Source organism: Barbatula barbatula, assembly GCF_947034865.1.
Source record: "Barbatula barbatula genome assembly, chromosome: 7".
Classification (NCBI taxonomy): domain Eukaryota; kingdom Metazoa; phylum Chordata; class Actinopteri; order Cypriniformes; family Nemacheilidae; genus Barbatula; species Barbatula barbatula.
Genome location: NC_136770.1, coordinates 24114321 through 24126892, shown reverse-complemented (window position 1 = coordinate 24126892; position 12572 = coordinate 24114321). Strand labels below are relative to the sequence as shown.

The window sequence follows — 12572 nt, the reverse complement described above, 5'->3', positions numbered from 1 at the left end:
CTCAATTTAGTATAGTTTTTAGCTATTTTAGGATTGTTATGAAAGGGAACCACCCCGACCTCCGAATTGTCATTACCGTAATGTGCTCATCCATTGTAATGATTCCCAATGGTGATTTTCAGTACTGTGATGGTGTCATGCAAAAAATAGTTTAATTCAATAAATGTTTTTAAAATCAACAAAAAAGTTCAAGTTCAACATATAGTTTGTAATAACGTGTAACTTTTAACATGTTTTAATAAAATATATTTTTTCATTTTAGGTTCATGAATATGTAATTTCTACTTTTGTGCATTATGGAAGGGAGATTTAACATGTTCAATTGTCACAATGCAAAAATGAGTCAACATGTAATTCTTCTCATTTTCTATTTTATGAAGTGATATTCTGTCTATTTTACATATAGACATGTTCTAAAGATATTCTCATATATACTGGGCATTATATTAGATGTTTCACAAAAACAAATGTTTTTAAGATATTTATATTTTTCTTAAGTTTACACGAATGGAGCGAACAAACTGAGACAGTTTAAACTAGGGATGCACCGATATGTACGTTTTGTCCGATAACCGATAATTCATAAACATTGAAAGCCGATAACCGATATTTGGCCGATATCGTATCTAAATATTGATTCTGTAAGACTGAAACGAAAGGCAAAAAGTGGACAACTGCTTATATATGAAAACATTCACTGCAGGAAACAAGGTAACTCTTCTATTTTCCCCCTGAAAATCATGTACCAAGCTTACTTTACACTAAAGATTCTTTAAACTTTCTGGTATATTTCATATGCAGTAAACAAACTACAGATGTTCTTCCAGGGCAACCCAGAAAACATTTCTCAATAGCCACGAGTCTAACAGGTTTCAGGACAAAAAGCATTCAGACGCCAGTCAGATTCAAACAATGTGCTTTTGTTCCTGTAATTTTCATACATTATCTATCTACATACTGTACCTACATCAACAATGTTTTGCTAACAGCAGTAAGTGAATGATCACGACAGAAAGCTGTACTGTATTTTAACTGTGAGCAGCTGAAGACGTTTAACCAGAGGAAATGATTTATGATTTATCGGCTATAATATATCGGCCTACGTTTAATTATCGATACCAATAACATTAAGAATGACCGTTTATTGACCGCTATCAATATGGCCGATAATTTATCGTGCAACCCGTAGTTTAAATAATTTAGAACTGTAGCAAGATTCTTGCAACAATCTACCTGTTGATCTTGTCTAAAACCGTTGTACAGGTATGCCAAGTAGATAAGATGTGTCAAACAGTGGTCACTGCAGGTATCGATTTGATTTACTAACAAATACTTACTAACTATTTTTATATTAAAAGTGTTCAGAAAGTGCCTCAAACGTCTCACTCTATTTTTCTTATGAACTTCAGTTCTTCCATGCACACAGATCTGACCGTCTGTTGTAAGACTTCTTTTTCATTAAGACTATTATAACTTTTTTCACTTGACTTAAACAGCCAGATTTTTGGCTGAAGCATCCAATGTGCCAAAGACTTTTCTGTTTCCATCTTCCTCTGTGTTTTATTCTTAGATTTTTAGTTTCAGACTACATTATCGGTGTGTCTGTGTGTAACTAAACATGCATGACGTTACCCATTGGACTGATGATTTGTGGAGGACACTTGTGGTAAAGCCGAGGGGGGCGGTCAACAGCGTTGTACTGTGGTATCTCGGTGCCGTGTTTCGTATAGTCTAGAGTGCTGAGTAACCAGTAATTCTTAAAATTGGCCTCTTTGTTATGATCATACTGGCTCCTTCAGGCCCCACACAGTTCCACTTTAAGAGTATTCGACTGTCTTTAGTTAATGATCTGCGTAAAGCAAAACCAAAGCGGCTTCTATTCCAGAAAGATCTATTGTAGATGAAATTAAGCTTATTTCTGCCGTTCGCCTTACTTTCTCATTCATCTTTCCATAGAAATTCTTGCGTTTCTCTGACCACACGGTCTGGAAAAAGGCATCTCGCTGTGAGGCGAGTCTGTCCCTGACCTTATATCTCTCTCTTACCACATTTCCATCTCCAAAGCCGCTCGCCTAATCATTTCACATTTTCCTTGCATGGCGGCGTTATTAAGAAGTTTAATTTGTTGAGGGTCCTTGCAGACTCCGAGAGGAATTCTGGAAGTATTATTCCATCGATTCCTATTCAACCACATCGAAGTCCTTGTGCACTGATACACAGGCCAATGATGGAAGTATGAAAACCCAAAACGCAGGCAGGATATGTACAGTAACAGTAGGCAAGAACCGTAGTTCATGTATAATGTTTATATCGAGACAAGAACGCTGTTGTTTCATGAACAGCCATCAGTCACAGTGGTTCAGATGGGATCATAAAAAAGTCCTTAAAGAAATGTTTCGTCTGGTGGATGAAAAAATTCTCGCTCTGTTTTCATTTTTAATTTATGGCAGGACCCAGTCTAATACATTCACATGTGACTATTATAAGCGAATGCAATAGCACATTTTATTAACCTTCAAAAGGAAAACACGTTTTTTCCTACTCGATGAAAGTCACCCCATTGACTTGAGCAGCAATGTTAAAACAGGCCTTGAACAACACGAACAACATTATTTTGCATGTTTAGTCAAAATAAATATGATTCCTTGTGATGTCCCGTACAAAATCTGTATCCTGAAACACATGAGAAGTGTTGATTTACATGAGTGTGCATTGATGTAAAGTACAGTATTAGGATGAACCGCACTATAACTCCAGCGCACACACATACGCCCCTCATTAACACGATCATCTACTTTTCCTATTACAGCCTTTTACCCCACCAGAGAGGAAGAAATGTTAATGTAAAAATCAAAAATAGAAAAGATAAAAAACACAAAATGTTTTCCTTTCCTTCCGAATCTCTAATTATAGTTTTGAGGGAAACCATTGGTGGGGATCAACCGTTTATAGCTCTTCAGAGTGATAAAGGATTTCCCAATAAACCACTTGCATCCAGCACCTCTCCTTTCGATATCTGCCATTGAGGGTGTGGGATCTGTGACCCTCAAAGGGAAATAGGAGCTATTAGCTCGAATGGGGAAACCACATGTAAATCGCAAGGAAAACGGTTTCCTGAAACTACAGTGAGCCCGCCACATGTGGCACAGCTCTCGCTTTAGAACTTCAGTACGTTTCATGATGGCACACCCAGTTTAAAACCCCTTTTTGGCTAGTTTTATTCAGTTTTTCTTTTTATTGTACAAAGCACGTGTGTACTGTGCCCAATCGTTAGATTATTTAACAAATTAGTATCAAAATTATGTATAGAATATTACGAAACAAACAATGATCTGTTTCTGAGCGAGGTTTGCTCGTTCATTCAATAGACTAGAGGAAAAATGGCTTCGATAAAACATAATATATAAACATAATCAGTCATTTATTATTCAAACATCTGTGTGCGACAAAACAGAGGTGAAGCACGTAATCCGCTAAATGTGTGTTTTTCACAGATCACTCACCCGTACCACAGTCAAATCGAATCGAAGGTCCACATTTCATCTTCAATGAATCCTTGTGTTCTTCCAATTCTTAGTGCTTCATGTCTTTGCATATGTTTCCATTCATTTGTAAATGAATAGCAGAGGATCAGGTGAGCGAATGAGGCCCAAGATAAACGCTTGAATGCAAAGAGCCGTTCCAAGATTATCAGAACATCCCAGCAATTAACAAATATACAATTGGCCTCCTTAAAAAAAACATGTGAAAATGCTTTGTGAGCTTAGTTTTATTTCTGATGTTGAGCGGGCCATGTCTGACGGCTCATGTCTCGCCAACAGCTTTCAGTTTATAAAACAAATGTTCACGAGGTGGCTACTGTAATCCGTATGAATTTGGACAATCTTATTTAAACATTTTAGTGCAATCTGCTTTGGCGCCAGTATTGTTTTTTTCTTATAATCATACATTTTTGTTTAGATTAACATATTCATTCTTACAAAAGTTGTTATGAATTGCTGTGAGATTGAATTGGATGTAAACAATTATTCAGTATACTTGTTATTGCTGATCAGAAGCAGAATTATTATAATAATCTTTCAAACGTGTTATGTGTGACATTTGGTTTTTTTTCTAAACAAAAATCTGTAAACACCCCGAATACAAAATGAGGTCTGTTGGACAAGAAACATATCAAACGTGAATCTTTTTGTATATAACAACTGTGGCCCTTAACAAACGGGGTGCGTTTACTGTTTAATCTGCCACCATTCGGACTGTTGAAATGTGGTTATAACTCAAGAGTTTGTTTAGACAGATTTTTGTTTGCAGTTTTTCTATACTGCAGGAGTAAAGCATCAAGAACAGCTGTTCGCTCCCAAGAAAAATTTGCATGTTTATATAATTTATAGCAGTATCACCTATAGCAAGTTATTGCATATCGCATTTTTCTTCAATATCGTGCAAATCTTACTTACACCATCTCCAAAAATGACCTGACATTTAAGTGTGTGATAAATCACAGCAGTGTGGTCTTCACCCAAACATGTGATCGATGTCACATTATAAATAACGCTGCCCCCTATGGCACCAATGCAATGCGCCGGATTGCATGCGTTTATCGCGTTTTTGCATTCTCTCAGATAGATGGACACACAGGGTCAGTTGAAGAGCAGCCTGCTAAATATAGTCTGTGTGTTACTGTCAGAGCCAAACGCTCACAAACTACAAGCTTGCTCTGACCGTGCCTTGTAATTGAGGGCGAAAATAAAGAATGAAATTACATGTTTATTTTTGAAAACAATTTTAATCTTCTCTCCCCTCATTTTGGAAAAAAGCAACACCCACAAGGACACTCAAAACCAAGATGGGCTGTCGGAAGGCCGTTCCAAATGTTTATTCACTTGATGAATGTCTGAAAGCAACACAGCTGGACAGAAGTATGTTGTGTAAGTATCTGTGCGCTTGGACAATCTTGAGAAATGGCAGACGAAAACAAATTCATTTCAGTTTGGTTCCGTAAAATTGGTTGAAATCTGGCATTTCGTTTTATGGACAGTATTTGTGTGTCTATATGACTTATCACCAAAGTCTAAGTTCGCATACAGAAATGTAAAAGAAAATGTCACTAGCATTTGTTTGTTTTACAAATGTAAACATTCAAAGAGAGAGAATTCAATGCCGTTGAGACACAGAACTGGTCTTTCTGATTCACTTGATATGATTCATTCGTTTGTTGTTAACAGATTATGCAATTGCAAAAACATCACATTTACTGGCAATTTCACTTTAAGCCTGTATAGTCAATGTACACCTTACAGTTTGCACGCACAAAATCTTTCTTCGCTTGTTTGGTTTTTCATCAAAAGCTGGTGTAGTCTTTACATTTATTGTACTGTGTAAGTAAACTTGATATCTCAGTCTACCATCTGAGTGAAATATTTTGGAGTGAAATCAAAGTGGAACATATGCTAAGCAAGCCTATATTACAATTACAATGAAAAGCATTTCATTTTGTCTGTAATGTTATTTGAAGCTTTACTTTCATCTATGACATTAAAAAGTATTTCATCACCCCGGATAACATGTTTGATCATTTTCTGTGCAACATTTGACAATTGTAAAGCAAAAGTATGGTCACAGTGAATCGGTTTTAGCCCAGCATTACACAACAACCCTTCATATAAAGTTTCTCGCTCTATTGCTGTCTATACATTACCATATGTACAAACATTTTTATGAACAAATAAAACAAGAGCTGTTATCTTTGCTCAGAGGAAGGTCAGAAATAAAGCTAGAAATGATCACAGTAATTGGAAAATGTAAATATAAAACCAGGCCTTAAAATGAATGGAAATAGTAGCAACTTGACCTTGCCAAAATGCAGCAGAGCAAAAAAGTAAAAATCTTAATGTCAAAATTCAAATTCTGCACCATGTGCAGGACATACATATGGACTCAGATCCACGGTGCATACAAACAACGCTAAACAGTATATAAATATATATATAAATATATAATTATATATCATACATAACCAACAACTTTCCTATTTTACGTTGCAGGACTTAAAGTATATACGTTTGCATTTGTGACAACTAACCCCGGTCGCTATAGATTTGTTATAATTTCACACATCACTCAATAGTCAAGTCTCTCTCTCTCTCTCTCTCTCTCTCTCTCTCTCTCTCTCTCTCTCTCTCTCTCTCTCTGTCTCTCTCTCTGTCTCTCTCTCTCTCTCTCTCTCTCTCTCTCTCTCTCTCTCTCTCTCTCTCTCTCTCTCTCTCTCTCTCTCTCTCTCTCTCTCTCTCTCTCTCTCTCTCCTGTCATTAGGGGGCGGGTCTCCGGATCGCTGATAGAAGAGTCACTGCGCTCGTGCGGACTTTATTTGTTTCGAGCTCACGCGGACTGAGAGCTTCTTCTTCCCCGCTTACGGACTGATCTTCACTGAGCTGTTTCCTCCGGGATGGCTGCGTCGATTCTGGAGGTATGAGAAATACGATCTGTTCTATTTTATGCTTTTTATAATGTGTCTTGAAGCGCATAAAGTGCATATTATTTAAGATACCATTGCATACCTTAATGACAATACAAATATGATTGTAGCCTATATAGCAAAAAGGTTTTGTTTGATACATTTATTGTAACAAAGTTTATTTGACTCTTGTATCTGATATGAAGAGTTTCCTGCCTGCATCCCATTAGAACCTTTATAAGATCCACAAGAACTGTACCTTCTTTAGAAAACCAACACATCTTATTGTTCAATGGACGATATTGGGACTCAACCCCATGCATTTGAATGGCAGAATTAAGAACCTTTATTATTAGAGCGAAGGGTAAAGTTATGACCCAACAGGCCATTCTGCAATCCAGACGGTGAATTATGAAAATGTAGGAGATTTAAAACTCTTGTGGTGATGGTTTTGGATGCAGGCATCTGTAATGGGGAGCAATTAACCTGGAAACGGCAGCCAGAGTCTTGCCAAGATGAACCGCACACACTCAGCGGGAAATATCATCACACTCATTCACTTATCATCAGATCCCAACGGAAAATACAGTCAGCCGCTGCCATTCCATAAAACATCCTTGTCCTTAACTTTAAGTGACTTTAATGTTTTATGTAAAGGCTTTTTATTTGACATTGTTTTTCACTCTTAAAAATAAACAAAGGTGCTTTAAAGGTTGTACCCATTTGGTCAAAGGTTCTTTACCAAACCATCTTCTATGGCAACGAAGAACCTTTTGAAGCATCTTAAGAGTGTTGTCATTTAATTTTAAATGCTTCATTATTCACTATTCTTCTGATTTTGATCTTTTTGACTTCTGTTTATTGTACAGTTGACACAATGATTGACAACACAATTCAAGGCAAATCTTGTTTTTGAACAATTGTTTAATCTTCCTAACAATATATCATTGTTAAAAAGGCTCTTGCCTGTTTTTCATCGCCGTCTGGTCACCATAGAGATGTAAACGTGTTAAACAGGATCTCTTTGCGTGGAGACTTTAATTACAGTGTTGCTGTGCATATTTTTGTCTCGTGTGACAACACAAAAAGACGATTGCTCAACCTCTTTTACGTACAGCATATGGTGGAGTGGTTCCTTGAAAACCCTTTTGAAGAACCTGTTTTTATTTGTGCGTCATACTAACAAATAGAACGGAAATCTTACCAGACACTCATTGCAGCAAAGGTCACGTTTGTCAATGTCAGTCTGATGAACGTTCTTCTTGTTTTGTTTCAGGAGGAAACACGTTATGGATCGAGTCCGTTGGCTATGCTAACCGCCACCTGCAACAAGTTTGGGAGCATCAGTCCAGTCGGAGATTCCGCCACGCCCGGTAAACCAGGAAACGCATCACCAGTTAAGAAAACCTACAGCATGACTTCTGAACTTCAGACCCCCAAAAACGGACGAGGCGCTGAAGGCATAGCGGACACTTACAGCGGCTCTTTCAGTTCCACTGGTGGCTTGCTCACGCCGACCGGTAGCCCTCCACCTCCTCATGGAGCTTACACCGACTACAACCCTTTTTCCACCTTTCAGACCTCCACTGCCTCTCAGGACCCTTCACTCCTGGCGAGCAAAACAACAGCAGACTGCCTGGCCAGTGTCAACACCTACCTAGATATGACACACCCCTACGGCTCATGGTACAAGGGCATCCATCCCGGTATCACGGCGGCACCTGCAAATGCCACTTCTTCATGGTGGGACGTCCACACTAATTCAACATGGCTTAGCGCTGGCCAATCCCAACAAGACAGCCTCCAAGCCCCCCTGCAACCTGTGGCTCAACAAGCCTCCCTCAACACTCAGATGCCCAGCTACACCTCTGACTTCACTCCCCTTAACCCCGCTCCGTACCCCTCGGTGGGCTTGAGTTCATCTTCACACCTGCTCCAATCCTCGCAGCACATGCTCCCACAGGACATGTACAAGCCCAAGCCGGTGACCAGTTCTGGAATCCTGGATAACTCCATGGGACTCAAACCGGCACGAGGTTCTGGTGGATACACGGGGGGCTCCACCACAGGTAGATCTTCCTGCGATTGCCCGAACTGCCAGGAGTTGGAGAGGCTGGGGGCGTCCGCCGCATCCCTGCGGAAGAAGCCGGTGCACAGCTGCCACATTCCCGGCTGCGGAAAGGTCTACGGCAAGGCCTCCCACCTGAAGGCTCACCTGCGCTGGCACACGGGCGAGAGACCCTTCGTGTGCAACTGGCTCTTCTGCGGGAAGCGCTTCACTCGCTCGGACGAACTGGAGCGTCATGTGCGCACCCACACGAGGGAAAAGAAATTCAACTGTCTGCTTTGCAATAAGCGCTTTACTCGGAGCGACCACCTGAGCAAACATCAGAAGACCCACACGGAGGCTAGCCTACAGGGGAAGGAGGAGGACGTGGAACCCCGAGGGCCGGACGAATCGACAGACTCCAGCAAAGTTTCTCCTCCGGGGTCTGCAGGTGGCATGCAGGACCCAACGGCCGGTAGAGAGGAGAAGACGGGCGCGGGGAACGGTGTGGACGGCAGCAGCGGACTGCTGGAAATATAACATTGAAATGATTGCACAATTGGAGCTACTGTTGCGTTGGTGCTAAGCTACGTAAACCTGTGCAAAACACTCTTTTTTTATTGTTTGTTTTTTAAGGAGCAAGTTAAATGCTTCCCAGAGAACAATGTACCATGAAAAGAAACTTACTGTGGACCAAAAGTTTAAAACGGCAGGTTTTTGGGAGATGAACTTTTCAAGAATCAGACTCTCAGCAGAAACTCCCCACATTTTGGAAATGGTTTTTAATGACTTTGATTCTTTTTCATATTTAAAATTTGTCAAGATTTGTCTTCGATTTTTTATTGTTTCTTTTCACAGTTTTCTTGGGCGGCTGTTTTATAAGCCCAACAACCAGGAGACTGTTTATGCTTCCTTGCTTATAGTGCATCATCTGACATTTGGGCTTCCAACTGATGCACCTGTTGTCTTTTTTATTTAATTAAAATGTACGTCTTTTATTTTTATTCAGTGCCTTCCATGTGTGTTTCAACACTTTTTTGATAGCTTATAGGATACAATTGATCACAACCTTATGACAATCTTCAGTTTTGACGGCATAGAAGCATTCATCATTCGTCTATTATTTCATTTGTTGATTCAGTGTTTTGCGTTGTATTATTTAATTTCCTATTAACATGAAACTAATTTATGTTTTAAATTATGAGCAGTTTGGAGACAATGTTGCGTCCACTGGTTTCGCTGAACGGAAGTGCACGGTGAAGCGAGTCGATTATGAATATATTAAGTCTTCTCATTCATGTCATGATTTATTTATTTTTTATTCGGACAGATGGATTTAAAGTTCTTTTGCTTATTTGATTTTTGATGTATGATCCTTGATGCTGAATTTCACTCTTCAACTTTTGGGTTGTGTAAAGTTCGAATGGTGATGGAGAACAAATTTCTTTTTAAATAAACCCATTATGGACAAAAGTTTCATTGAAAACCATATAACTGAGTTCAGACACATTACAGCAATGACAGTTCGGTGAGATTTGAGGAATTGATATATTCATATTTTTAATCAATGCATGTGTTTTTCATATATATTAAAGAAACATTTTTGAAACCATAAATAACAAAGTCCATGCCGCAGACACGAACGCACAAAGAAAGTGTAGAAACGTTCACACAAAAATGCAAGATATCTCCACGTTCTGTACGTTTTTCGCTACTGTGTCACAACAGCATATTGAATACAGAAACCCTCTGGGATGCAATAAATCAGAAATGTATGAATGCAGAGAAAATGTGACCACAAAGTGCGAGCAAAGCCAGTTTTCTACAACAATGAAGTGTCGTGGCTTTGAAATGTTTGGCTCGGGACTAAAGGTTTGCTAATGGAAAGAAAATAACAGAATAAATTCTCTATACCACCCATATATTCCTTTCCATCCTACTTTTAGCTGCCTTTTATCTCTGCTCCAGGTTTGCTGTTATCTTATGCTTCAACAAGTGCTTTAATTAGTTTTTGCAGGACAGACAAAGCCGAGGCCTCAGTCGACACAAAGAGTCTCTCAGTACAGGACTCAAGGAAATTAAAGCCAAGACCAATTACCCCGCCAGCCCCGCGACTGGACAATTACCCCCACAATAACCCTGCGTGAACAACAGTAGACAGGACACGAGATGAGATGAGAGAAGAACACCGTCACTGGACTGTTTACTCAACTTTGGGTCGCATGTGACTCAGACTTAGAAAGTATTATAATTCTTTTATTCTTTTAACTCGTTTATTTTGATATTTTATTCCTGTCATTTTATATTGTCCACAAATATCTGCATTTAATTCAGATTAAAACTTTACTCTCACTTTAACACTTTACAGATTCAATAGTGTCTTCGAACAAAATCAAAATCAAACCCCTTCAAGCTCAGAAGATTTTTGGTCCGTTTTTGATTTATAGGCTTAAAAACATTTTTATGAGGGTTGCAGTTCTTGAACCGTTTGGTCTACAAAGATTATCTTGATCTCTTTTAAACAACGAAACTTGGGAATTCGTCTTCTAATGTCAAAAAGATCACGTGTACGCTGAAGAAGAAAAATATGTTATCAAAATAAGTGATTTCTTTTCATTTGAGCCAAATTTATTCAACTTGAAACTTTAATAATATGACTAAAGTAAAAAACAATTTGATGACATTCTGTATTTTTTGGGCCTTTTTGTCTTGTGTATTTTATCCATTGATATCGATGAGTCCTATCACAATCTCTCCGTTTATCATTATTTGCCCTCATATATATAAAGTATATATGAATCTTTTCACCTTTCATTTGAAAACATTCATTTGCACACACTGCGTTGCTTATGGAAATCCAAATCTAGTTGAATTATTTGATTCTTTATTTTGATCATTATTTGACTTTTTATGCTTTAAAGAACCAATGAACTCTTGTCTATCGGAGCTAGAACATTTTACAGTAATATAAGAAGCACATGTTAATGGCTTAATGCTGAGATAAAAAGCTGACAACCGTCGTGTTGATTTGATCAAACGCACGCGTCACTCTTCATATAGCGCGTAGTCTCTTCTCATACGACTGCTCTTTTTACGCGGGCTGTATGGTTCTAATTTACTGGCTCTAATGAGCTGAAGTTGAGGTCAGTTGGTATAAAGCATCCCGGGGCTGGCTCTGTCATCAGGCCCTGACATGTTTACGGTGGTCTGAAGTGGGCTAGCGGTCGCGTCCGCAGCTTTAAAGACACGGGCGGAGGATTGGGTGGGGTGTGCGTCGGTGGGTGGGGGTGGTCGGTTTATACGGGGGGTACAGGAGGGTCCGTGGCTTCTGACTCGGGCCTCACTATTATTTTTGAACTTTTATACTCCCCTGTGGTGGCGGTAACCTTGTTTTATTTTTACTTCTTTATGTTGGAGGAGGAAGAAAAAGGGAAGACGAGAATCTGCCTCGAGCGAGGCCATAAAAAGATAAATATACTCGGAGGCATGAGAGAAAGAGACTTTTTGGGGAAAAAAAAGGAAAGAGAGGACAGCTCGACAAACTATTGTCAGAGATGGTCAGGGGCCGAACGCATACTAGATTTGAAAGAAAAGTCGAGTTTGGTTTTGCAAAACACAGCCACACATTCGTAACACAAAGATTACGAAGAATAAACAAAGATTTTACAAAGTTTACCTTCCGTCTAATTGTCTCGTCCCAGATTAAAGTAGTAACAAAGGCCCTTACACTAATCCTCGAATGGCTTCTTTTCAGCCCCCGCAGCTCGCCCTGAGGGGAAGGAGAGGCAGATATCCACAGGAAAGAGCGCAGGTGTCCGCAGGTGAGCGCTTCATTGTTTTAGGGCTCTTAAGGGGTGTGTGTATGTGTTGACGGGCGTATGGCCATGCCCGGGGCTCTACTCCATCCAACAATGGTGGCAAAACAAATGATGAAGGAAAACCTAGCGACCTAAAGCAAGACCGAGAGGTCGAGAGGGGTCAGATGGAAAACTGATTACGAAAAAGGAAAGAGAGTATTTAGTTTGGCACAACAAATGAAGATTGATCATCATTAGCTCATTTAAATGAACT

At 39.4% G+C, this 12572-nt stretch overlaps 1 protein-coding gene across 1 annotated transcript; it reads left to right on the top strand.

Moving 5' to 3' along the window:
* Positions 1-4846: 4846 nt before the first annotated feature.
* On the top strand, positions 4847-9964 carry sp7 (Sp7 transcription factor; the record flags this gene model as incomplete). Its single annotated transcript, XM_079461063.1, has 3 exons — positions 4847-4919; positions 6432-6466; positions 7731-9964. The coding sequence occupies 3 exons, from the start codon at positions 4847-4849 to the stop codon at positions 9039-9041; spliced, it is 1419 nt and encodes a 472-aa protein (XP_079317189.1). The 3' UTR covers positions 9042-9964.
* Between the last annotated feature and the right edge of the window lie 2608 nt (positions 9965-12572).